At 40.1% G+C, this 12,404-nt stretch overlaps 1 protein-coding gene across 3 annotated transcripts in view; it reads right to left on the reverse strand.

The window, feature by feature from the left end:
- tp63 (tumor protein p63) overlaps window positions 1-10,774 on the reverse strand; it is a 34,779-nt gene extending 24,005 nt beyond the window's left edge. For all 3 annotated transcript variants that reach the window (XM_071517633.1, XM_071517632.1, XM_071517631.1), the window contains exons 1-3: window positions 10,722-10,774; window positions 4,186-4,320; window positions 3,937-4,066 (exon numbers count right to left, since the gene is read on the reverse strand). In XM_071517633.1, coding sequence (XP_071373734.1) covers window positions 3,937-4,066; window positions 4,186-4,320; window positions 10,722-10,774 — 318 coding nt within the window. The remainder of the gene's footprint in view (window positions 1-3,936; window positions 4,067-4,185; window positions 4,321-10,721) is intronic.
- Between the last annotated feature and the right edge of the window lie 1,630 nt (window positions 10,775-12,404).

Below are 12,404 nucleotides of genomic sequence, written 5' to 3' on the forward strand. Positions count from 1 at the left end.
GAGTATGGCTTGACTTCCTAACATCTCTGCCAATCGACTACCACCAAGTACTGACACAGTGTTGTTAAATAGGACCAAGCTTGTTATACTAGGCCAATGCATTGAACAAAGTTTTTTCACCACTGAACAATTTGATTTCATAGCTGCCAGGGTCATTTTTCAGCATAGAAAAAAAAAAAAAACTTGCCTAAATTCAAGTCAACTACCTGCCAAAGTGTCCAGTAGAACTGGCAGATCAGCCACAGCCAACATTTACTAGCATTTGGTGTGCTAGTAAATGTGTTAAACTCAAGCCCTATAAACTGCCCAAAAGTGTTAGACAGTCAATTTAATTTCAGTCATTTTAGGTGATTATTTTGTATTCAGTTTGTTGATCAACACACTGAATTGCTCTTTTTAAACTAGCACTCATAAGCAGTTTTAAGATACATTGCCTCAGGTGAAGGAATACAGTGCATCTCAATTCTGTTTCACTATATTATATTAATATGTTCCTGCCTAATACATTCTCACACACTATACTGTGATACAATCAAGTCAATATATGCACTGATGAGATAGAAAATCAACCATAATTAGATATTGGATTGGATAACTCCAACTTAATAGCAAAAATATTCATGAATCAATTTTCAATTTCCTTAACAATACTGTCCTCTTCTTAATTCCCCACTGAGGAATAAACAAATATTCTAGCCTAAACTTGTCCCATCAGAGACTAATTTGTTTTTATTTTAACTTCTATTTTAACTTCTTCCGAATTTCTGATATCACAAAAATGTTCTATCACAAACCCAATTCATGATGAATCACATGGTTTAAATTATGTTTTGGACAACCTTTCTCACTTCATAACAAAAGACAAAAAAATCCTTAACACTTGCATTGTGAGAGAAATTGACCATTTTACAACCCAATTGAGGCGGAGCTTTCTTTTTTTTTTTTCAGTGAACCCACTCCAGGCCAGTCTAACCCGAACAGCTCCAGGGGGGCAATCATCCTGTATGTCACCTGTTGAATATTTATGGAATAACATCAGTTATCACAAAAACATTTTATATAGCCGACTGGTGTTTTAAAAACCCCAATTAAGGGATTATTACTGGAGAATTCTTTAATGCTTTCTCTTAGAAAGGGTGTGTCCTGCATGGTTTTCAGTTGAACTTGGCATGGTATAACACTCTGGTATCAATGTAGGGCTAAGCCGTGTCTAAGAAGAGGTAAGTACAAATATGAATGATAAGGGCAATAGGGGCTGTTGCTCTAGCAGCCACACATGCACAATGGGACCGGGTCTCTTACTTGGCCCCACTGATTCAACAGTTATTCAAGTGGACCGTGGCAAGGCCTTGTTCCATGGTACTACACCTTAAAAACACTTAATCTGCTGGAGGCGAACTGGTGGGGTTGGCATAAAAAGAGTAGCTCATTATGGTTGTGTATTCAATGAACATGTTGACTACTATTTTGGATCAAACATGGCATAAGTGCCTGAGGAATAATCAATTTTTACTTAAAGTCAAGCTTTAGGTTTCGTTACTACTGAATAAAAAAATCTAAAAATAGTGTTGCACTGAAAAGACTGCACAGACAAAATGTTACCTAAAACGCTTGTGTATTGAGATCACCTGGACTCAGTTAACATTACCTTTTTCAGATATATGTAATGACTTGCTATAAAATGCTTTGAAAATGACAAAACAAACATCCCATGCTGACTCGATCATAAGCGGAAATGATTGCAACACACCTGACAGCTCATTTTGAGATGGCAGCATTCAGCAGAGTCTGACTTCCAATTAAATTCTATTATACTTAGTAAATGGTAGAAAAAGACAGCTTAGCTGCCCAGGCACTGAACCAGGCAGCAGCAGCACACACACACACAAGACACGAGAGGTGTGGTGGAAAGAAAAAAGTAAGAATCCAAACACAAACATGCAATTAGATCTCACAGAACCACTCTGTCGACTGAGCTACTCTGCTGGAAAGTTGTTTAAACTCTATCCCAGCTCTGAAAAGGTCTCGGTCTCACTACTCAACACTGTGTCTTCCACGCACAGCTGATCAGAGCTTTATCTGGGTGTAAAATCAGCTGTTTGGGGTAGGATATAGCGTTTCTCCTGCCACTGTTTCTGCCACATTCCTTCATGTTATTCTACCCTGCGCTTGCTCCTCTCCTCCCCCCCTGTTGCCACCCCCACCTTTTGCGTAGAGAAGACACGTACTGATAGATGAGAGCTGGGACCTCTGCTAGAGAGGCAGGTGCTGCGTTAAATTGTTGCCCTGCAGCTATAGAAAAAAATCCAGAAGAAAAAGGAATTTCAGATTAAACATAAACCCTACACAATACAAATAAGTCCCCCAGGGCACTAAACAGTGAGTTGCATTCTAATGACTCATGAAAGAGGCACACCTCGGCAGCGGTGGAGGGGGGGCGGGGTGGGGGGGGGTGGTTTTGCCCACCATGGCCTTTCATCAAAACAGACGCTTGACTGGGTAATAATGATCGGGGCTTGGTGATTGGCGAGCTGCCATGGCAGCGAGCTCTTAGCCCCACACGGATGCTGCCTGAGTTGCTGGCGTGCCAATCACCGCACCACGCCCCTCCATGGTGGAGAGGAAAGTGGGCGGAGGGGGTGGGGACATTAATCACCAGTTCAAGAGAGCACAGGCCCCCTTGGGGGATGCGCAGGGTAGCATTACTCAGCTCCTTAAACAAAATTTTTATTTGCTATTTTTTCCATTCTGGCTGGACAAGGGCATTCCTACACTGGGAGGGGAACATCCACATCATCTTTCAGTAGCAGAACTGACAAAGATACTATGTCCACCACTACAGGCCAAACACACTTCCTACATTGAGAATTGAGAACACATTTAATGCCAAAAAAGCTTTTCACGGTGCTGTACTTGATTATAAATGTGAGTTAATGTCTTCCTTTGGCTGCCACCTGTGGCCTAGAAGAACCGGCCAACTATCCATGCTTCAACTCATTTTGTTCCAAAATCATAGTAAACTCATATTACAACACTTAAAGCCCATCAGCAGGCATGTGACTGCCTAAACACACATTCTACCATCGACAGACTTTGAGAACCGCCTGTCTCAGAGGGGCCACCCAGGTCAAGCACAGCTAAGGCTCAATGAGATAATATCATCACCTTACAGCCACATCTAGGACAACAACAGCTAAACTAGCACATCTGTTTACAGTACATCTTCAGAAGTTTGTATGGGAAATTCCATTGCTGATACGAAAATGGCCAGCTGTATGTGCGCGCTCTATTGTACAACTTATGGGTTTTACCACTGGAAATCCCAACCAGTCAGAGTGAAATTAATCTGTGTTTGTAAACGTATTCATTAAGACAGGCTAAGTAAACTAGATATAAATAAACTGTAAATTCCTGTAAAACTTTTTAAAATATTCCATGTTCAAAAGACACCATGTTGAAATCTATATTAACATATTTTGGTCACCTTTGAAAAATGTCAGACATTCATAGGGAGAGTATTGGCTAACTGGCAGGTTTAACAATAAATAATATTGGTAACATAAAATTTTAAACTTATCAATTCCAACACTGTATTGCTCCTACTGAGCAAACTGACTCAGCACTAATTAACCAAGAATTTTCAAGAAAGGTTACTGCCTGAAACATTAAGGAAGCTATTTCTTTAAACAAAATGGACACTGCTCAGTTTGCGTCAATGGATTATAGTTTTAGATTAACAATAATATCTGTCAATAAGATAGCTGATGGGATTCTGAACTGAATGGGTTCCTATGAAGATGAGTGAGTCATGTAACTTTAAATTGCACTATGTGGTCTAGACGGGTCTGAAGCAGCAGGGAATTCATAGTGATGAGCAGAGAAAAGAAAATCAGTATAACTGGTGTTTCAGGTGAACAACAGACCTACAGTACTTACAGAGAGGGTTTCTTCTGGCCCATGCATGGTAATGCAGTCCATACTGATCTGAATGGTGTTTCCTGCCGGCCCATCTGTTGGACTGTCTGAGAAGTTGAGCTCAATGGGCTGGACTGTGTGAATGGCAGATCTGAAACCCAGGGGAGACGGGCAACACTATGAATATAATTGATTTGCTGATGTACAGTGTAAAAGTCCACATTATATCTTTTAATTTACAGCACAAGGCGTGATGTTGTGTTCACTTACTGGTCCAGCATCTCAAGCAGTTGGTTGAATACATCTTGGCTGAGGAAGTCCGTTGTTTGTGCTGTCTGATTCTGGGACATGGTGGTGAGGAATGAACTCTCTGTCCAGGACAAACGGGATGAAGGGTCCCTGAGTCTGCAGGGTGACACAATCAACCAAGGTCTTATTCATTTTACCGTTCATTAAACAATCTATGTTTTACAGAGGTATTTCTGAGGGTTTTAGAAGCTTGAGATGTCAGTAAACATTCAAAATAAATGTTGATCTGCGGGGGTGAAGTGACCAATTGGCCACCCAGCCAGTGGAGGACAGGCAGAGGGGGAGTCCTGCTGGCAGCCATTCATGAAGACACTTCCATTGTGCAGAAGTCAGCCTGCATAATGCTGAATATTTGTACTACACATAATGGTGATTATGCACCATTCAGACAGAGGCACTTTGACCTGCTCCCCTGAAACATTACACCTGCTTAGAGCTGAGCCTACCATTGTTCCTGCTGAAGTGGCACACGCTGCTGTCTGCGACGGGCGGAATTCCCCCCGCAGTCTATATGATAGCACTGCTGCAACTTCTGGTATGTGTACAGCTGGACGGGCTGGGGGGATGGGTGGGGGTGGAGGAGGAGGGGAGGGGGGGCATAATCTGAAGCTGGCACTATTTAAGGCTTCGGAATTCCCCGACACTGTGTGGTGAATGATATTAATACCCGACTTACAAACACAGGCATTTCTAATGAGGCAAATAATTTAGGCAGGAGCTTTAAAAGACCGACTGCAAGTGTTGGGGTTTTGGGGAAAAAAGAAGACAAAAGAAAACATGAAGGGAGGTGAAGGGCTAATAATTAGAGGTCGACCGATTTAGTAGGCTTTTTAATGAAGTGAAATGAATTAATGAAGGCTAATTGGAGTTTTTATAATGGGTTTAGAAGCTTTTGCAGTTTCAGCTCCACGAGTTTTGACTCCATGACGGCCATTTTACAACCACTAATTGAATAGGCCACTTCATTCTACCTTTTCCCGTTCTTCCATATTCAATAACTTGTAAAACAAACTTGTAAAAACACATTGATGAATATATTTGTGATTACTGGTAGATGAATAACAATTTACAAGTAGGCCTACAGATTTTAATACTACAGAAACACGTAGGCCTACTCAAATTCCATCTAGCCTTCGCATTTTCTGCGAATCAGGGGAATCATAATCAGGTGTAGAACAGGCCTCTAGTTTATGAGATAGGCTAAACGAATGAATGTGTGTAAATATTTTAAACAAGTGGGTGTAAATTGTGTTTCATCTTCGGTAATCACAAATATGATCATGCTTTTACATATTTTACAAGTTCTTGAAGAGGGAAAAAAGGCTATCTCAATTCCAATGTCAAGCTAACTTTACTGCGGTTAGGCCTAGATTTTGGAGGAAGCCTGCCCGGCTGCAGAGACACTTTGTGAGGCTTGTTAAATTAAGTTGCCGTGCTCTAAATCCAAACTATGTCTTAGAGATTATGTTCGTCTACAATTATTCTAAGATAAATATGTATAAAATCCTCATACCTTTTGTGTAGATCGTATGGGTGATCCTCGATCTAATTGACTGAATTTGCTCGCTCCTTGCCTCTGAGCTTGATCCGCCCTCATTAATTGTCATGGCAACCAAAGTCAGCGGGAGGACAGAGATTGACCATTTGACTGCCTACAAAACATTTTTGAAAAATTCTGTAAAACTTAGGTTAATTAAAATGTTCTATCGCTATACACCAAATTCATTGAACATCTACAAAACTGTATCAAACCTAATAGCCTAATAATTGCCTTCTTTATAATTTTTTATTTTTTTTACATTAGTGACATACTGCAAAATTATTCTTTATTATATTTATTATAATTATTCTTTAGACAGCCTTGCCTCAGACTATTACAGCACCTGAATAAATTGTACCAAAATACCATATGCTACACAACCTTGCAATGATTATGTATATTTCCTCACTCATTACAGATGATATATCAATCTTATTCAAGCCTTCCAATCTTATTATCACTTTGCTTCCTTCCCATTGGAATTAATGTCAGAGGATGCACAGTGTGGGAGAAGGAGCTCTACTGAATGGATCTAAAGCGTAGCAGATGCAGATGAATCTTTGGGAATGGACAGCAGAGTCAGAGGGGGGAAAAGGAGAAAATTAGGTGGATGAATGTAGAAAACAAACAGGTAGGCTGCAGGTAAAATAGGTGTGGTTGTGTTGCTGTTAATTGAAAAGGATGTGGTTCCTGTCCGGTTCAACATGCACAACAGCATAGGATAGGCCTATAGATGCATTTCATTATAGGGGCCATAATAAAGCTGTGGCCTACACCTGTTGATGTCCTGCACACTGTGACACTTATACATTTCTGCTAAATAACAACACAGAGATCAGTCAGCAGGTGCTGAGGGGATTCAGTCCCAGGTTGCAGAGTGCAGGCTGGCTTGAAATAACACTACCAGGCTGAAGATGTAAACAGTAATACCTCAATAAGTCAGTTTTGATGCTAAGCAACAGGGACGCAGCAGAAGTATCCAGGAGTCCTGCGTGTTGCTGTTGTGTGAAAACCTTGTAACTCCAGTTGTGATTTCATGTTTTAACTTAAATTGAAGGATTACAATTTACAAGGTTCTCTAGGGATTGAGACAATTCTCCAACCTCTTGAGGTTATAAATCCATTTCAATTGTGAAAATTGCATTGTATTCAAGCTAAAACAGGATTTTAACTCAACAGTGACAATACGCAGGGTACCAGAGGTTTATGACTATATGATCAAGTGAGCAAAGTGTCTATGGTTTGGTACAGTACCTACAATTTTGTTCCCTGACTACATTATAGAAAATGTTGCCCAGACTAAAATGTGTCTCCACCAAACACACATTTGCAAATGCAATGTTGTGGAATTCCCATCCAACTAATGCAACTAACCACATCTCACTCAGATATTTGTGAGTGGTGTGGTTGTGTTGCTCTCTCGCTCTCTCTCTCTCTCTCTCTCTCTCTCTCTCTCTCTCTCTCTCTCTCTCTCTCTCTCTCTCTCTCTCAGCAGGTCACTGAAGCCATGTCCCACTAACTGGCCTTTGTTCACATAATTGTTCATTCTTTGCTGATTTTGACTTTCAGTTTTAAAGGAGTCACTCAGAACAATGCTAAGTAATATATGATATATATGATACTTGAAAGTGTTGAGGACAAATTAAGACCATTTTTGACCATTTCTCCCTGCCTGTACATTTTAATAGGCTTTATAATATTTGACTTTGTCATACTTGAAAAGATTATAAAGGGTTTTTAAAGGCCTAAATCTGCAATAGCACTCATGTTGACTCTGTAACAGCCTCAAATTTCACAGGTCTTGAGTTTTGGCTGCACCAGGTTTTTCCCTTGGTTCCCTAGGGTGCCGGAATCATTATAGTGTAATAAACTAGATAGACGTTCAAACTTTGAGGTGATCTGTCTTACAGATTTGTTTGTAGGAGTTTAGATTACACATATTCATAATAAGTGCAACGTCAACCACACAACAGAAAATAATTTCAAGTCAAGACTTTAAATAAAGTGGGAAACTTAAACTTTAACTTCATGGTTTTTTGATAATTACAGTATGAATGAATAAAAAATATGAATTCATTATTTCACACTTACGCACACCCTTTACTGTAGATTTATTTAGTTTTAAAAAATTATTTCAATAATCTATCTGTTATTTAAACTCTCTCTTTAAGCATTTTGAGCTCTGCATCACCCTAAGGAATTTTATTTTACTAAAACACCAATCAGATGAGTTTGCTGGTTTTGGGTGTCTGGTTACTCAGAGAGTTTTTCAGTGAGCCTGAGGCAAAGGCTGTTCAGCATCCACTTAAAGACAGAGCAAGCCCCTCCAGACGAGACTGGGGCAGAGGTCACCGCTAAACAGGGACGGCCATTGTCTCTTGGCAGGTTGGGCACACCGACCGATGAAAATGCAATCAAAACAAACAGCCCAGCCGATCGGGGGCCTTCTCCAGTGTCTTTATTAATCACCTGTTCAAAGACCTAAGCCCTTCTCCCTCTCATCTGTCAGCCCCGGCTGGAAGAGGGACATGACTGCTAAACAATAGAAAGCCCCAAAGTTTCTCCTCCTCTCATCCCCGTACTTTTATACAAGTGAAACAGTCTGAAGTCAGTTCATCTGGGCCGAAAGGGCAGATAAAAACTCCTTTAGGGTTTGGAATGAAAAGAAAACAAGATAGGAGGAGAGGAAGGTTAGACTGAAATTATACACGTTTTTCATAAATTCTACTTAAAATTGTATAAAATCAGAAAACAGAGAAATAGCTTTCCCTCTGCTTTCCCAAAAACAGATTTACGCACCATTTGCAACAGCTTCTATCTGAAAAACCTATATACCCGTATAATATGTATTCAGCATGTTTGTGTGAATGGAACATACAATACAAAGTCCTTGTTAAAAGAGCAGTGGCAAATGATCTCTCTTAAAAATAAACTGAAATCGACAGCGGTAGTTGAGCACCTGGTGTTATTGAATGTCATCACACTTTTGTAGCTCAGCTCTAGTGCTGTAGCGCTGTAGTTATTGATTACTCGTGAATTAGATCTAATAAATTAATCAATTACTGTAGGCCTAATCAAGTCCTGTTCAGTCAAAGCTCACAACTTAATGCAAGCTGACACTGTTAAAACATACTGTCATCGAACACAACTACAAGGACACTGTGACATTATGATAATGAGCTGTGAAACGCTTCCCAGACATTGATCAGAATAACACTAAACAGTGTGCCAGCAGTCTTGACAGTGCAGAGCAGCACACTTGGGGTTTGCACACAAATGAGGAATAGCAGAAAATGTGAGAAACACAGCACACAACACACATACTGTATATATACACACACACAGCGGGAAGACAGATATCCATGTCAACCTGGCAAACATGGAAATGCAAATCATAACCAGGACATCCCAATTAAACTGAGGCAGCGCAACACAAACAATAATACAGTAATGTAAACCAGAAAGCCTATAGTACAATACAGACGCAAACTCTCCAAGGCTTCTACTGAGTCCCAAGAAATAATCATGAATGATTATTTTTTAGAATAAGGGTAATGATTTTTTATCATTTGAGGGGGATCAAGATTACATAAATGTTAGTGTTATGTGTCTGATCACCTGCAAAACCAATAACTAGATTAGATTATGAGGTTTGTTTCAAAATGAGATATCCACCATTTGTAAAGCAAACAAAAAAAAGACACCCAGTTAAGCACATTATGGGTTAGTATTGAAATTAGGATGCATCTTAAAACAGTTGCTTATGAAATAGTTCATTTTTTGAGGACAGAATCGTTTTCAAATATTGCCTGATGAATTTCAGGTAGGAAATTTGGAATGCATTTTGGAATGAAACCCTTCATATAGGCCTGTATATGAGAGAGATATATGTATTTATGTATGTGTGTATGTGTGTATGTATGTAGATATATAGCTAGATGTCCACTTCAAGGCCTTTCCCAATGCCTATAGCAGGCCTATAGCACGTAACCATTCAGTTTACCGTGCTATTTAGTAGAGAAGAGCAGACCCATTTTCTCCACCTACGAGTGGGTAAATATATGATTTCTGAGATATGTTAAGATAGTCATGAAAGCCTGTTTTACGTAAAGTAAAACATTCAGAGTGATTTATCAGTAACAGTGCTGATTAATTGTCTCCGGTGTCAAATATGCACCATAACACTGACATCATGTAATCAAGTGTTGGGAAAGACAGTATGATTTTGAATAGCTTGATTAGTCGCACATCTGTCCATTCTGCTGACATAAACATGCTACAGTTCTTACATAGTTCATTCATATGGCATGAATACATTTATGGGACAAGATATAGATATTCTGCTCAGACTGAATGAACTACATCAGATAAAATGACATACTTAAGGACAAGCGTGCCATTCTATTACTGCAATCTTGTCAACTACTATGCACTTTCCCACTGAAATGGCCAAATGTGCTCTACAGTTAGGAGTAGGCCAGGCGAGCGGGGTGTCATGTATCTGCCTGCCACTTCAGCCCTGATGGCCCTCTACGCAAGCATTGTTGCCATAAGTATGGCACACTTATAAATATCAGGACAGAGCAGCAGCTGAGGATCCAGGCAGACACAACTGTTCTCAGGTCATTTTGCACCTCCAGACAGTCTGAATAGTAGTCCAGTCTAACAAAGACCAGGGAGACTCCCAGCAAATTCAGATGTCAATCTGCTTCATTTTTACTCTGTTTAGAATTGAAGTTGTAAAGGGTAATAATAAATGCAAAAGATTATACATGAATACACATTTCCAATATTTGTACCATGTGTTAAATCCATGCCATATGTGTTGATTAAACTGAGTATACTGTTTCAGGATTTGAGATCTTTATCAAATTAAGTGTAAAATCAAGCGGTCTCAGACAGATTGTAATGTAACAAAAACTAGTAAGACACATCAGTCTTTACAGCTTGTACTTACCGATGAAAGGAAAACTCTGGGCAATACTGCACAGCTGTGTAAGGTGAATTCATGTTGTCGGGCCAAACTTCACTTTGCTGAGCTCTTCAAAACTGCCAGCGGGTCACAAAGGCACATGTATCAGTGACAGTGCATGAACTACATGAATAAATACAATTAATGAAAAACAAAAAAAATATATAAATATAATAGATAAACAAACAGGTCTGGATTAAAGTGCTGGAGGGTGAAGTGCAGAGAGTGGAGAAAGTTTGAGAGATGTTTTGAATTTAGGTATTTTTTCTTAGGCTACCCTACAAATAGGAGGGGCTTGTGCCAGCTCTCTGACCAATCCCCAGCTACAGTTGTACAAGATATCACTCACCCTGAGTTGCTAGGATATAGATATCAAGCAACTACATTTGACCCTCCGCCCCCCACACACACTCAGACAGCGAGCCACTGTCCTGAAAAGCTCACCCCTACTCCATTTGTTCCTCTGCCCTGTTCTGATATTTCTACCCAGATTCCCAAGTGGTTTTGCGGGTTGTGGGCTTGTGTGTTGCATCACAATTCCCACTATGGCCCAAGAGGCTTCAACCCGGTAGAATATTGTCACAAAAACACTCAGTGTGTGGATTCCCTGCCGAAAAGCCCAAAGATCCAGTCATTCAGTAACTTCAAGAATCCCATCAGCCCTTTATTTGACTGACAAAAAACACTTTATTTGATCAGAGAAAGTGAAACACACTTAGGACTTCAGATGCTTCATGTCAAATTGGTGGAGAATGATAGATGAAAAGATGACCAGTCCTAACAGCCTTTAATAAAACATCTCTCCCCTTCCCTCTTGTCTGAAGCTAGCAGTAGTTAGCTGTTGAACCTGGATAAAGAGAGAGCAGACAAAGCCGGTGCAGGCTAGTTACAGTAGCCTACAGAAACCGCTCTTATTTAAGCACACGCCGAAATCGTGCCGCATCCTAGCACATACTTCCAATTCAATATCAGACTCTCCCTCTCTCCCAAATAGTATGACACTGTAAACCTAGAGGTGTTCTGTGGTTTTCAGAAATGAATAGCAGATGATTCAGCATGCTAAAATAAAAGGCAGGGTCACAGAGCGGGGAACGATAATAAATAGATGTGGTGTATCCAGGGAACACAAGCTTCTAAGCCGGTCCCTTGTACTTTTAATAAAGACATACAGCCTCTCTCCCCTTCGACTGCCTGCAATGCACCTATGAGGAGCCATAGTGATGACATCAGCAGGGCGTATGCCAACCTGGTGAGGTAAGACTGTGGTCAGGCAAGCCCAAAATCCCTCCACTTTCTGAGACAATAAACAGCAAAGTGCCCTTGAGCAAGGCACTGAACCCCCACCTGCTGCAGTGGAGCTGCTCAGTGGCAAACAGCACTAGACTGTGTGTGTGTGTGTGTGTGTGTGTGTGTTAGGGCTGAAAGAAGAAAAAATCGAATTGCGATTATTTGACAGAATATTGCAATTGCGATCTAAACTGCAATTCCTTGTCATTAATTTTTTAGAACTTTAAAATTGTTTTAAAAAAAGTGATTTTCTTTAAAAAAAAAAAATAGATGTCAGTGTGCAGGATTTACTGAGTTTTGAGTATGATTAAAGGTTTTGATTCATAGACCAAAGATTACCTGGACCACCAAAACACCTTTTGGAACCATCCATTTTGGATG

Source organism: Centroberyx affinis, unplaced genomic scaffold (assembly GCF_046629955.1).
Source record: "Centroberyx affinis isolate AG114_WGS23_722 - 3 ecotype Tasmania unplaced genomic scaffold, CSIRO-AGI_Caff_v1 ptg000503l_1, whole genome shotgun sequence".
NCBI classification, from domain to species: Eukaryota; Metazoa; Chordata; class Actinopteri; order Beryciformes; family Berycidae; genus Centroberyx; species Centroberyx affinis.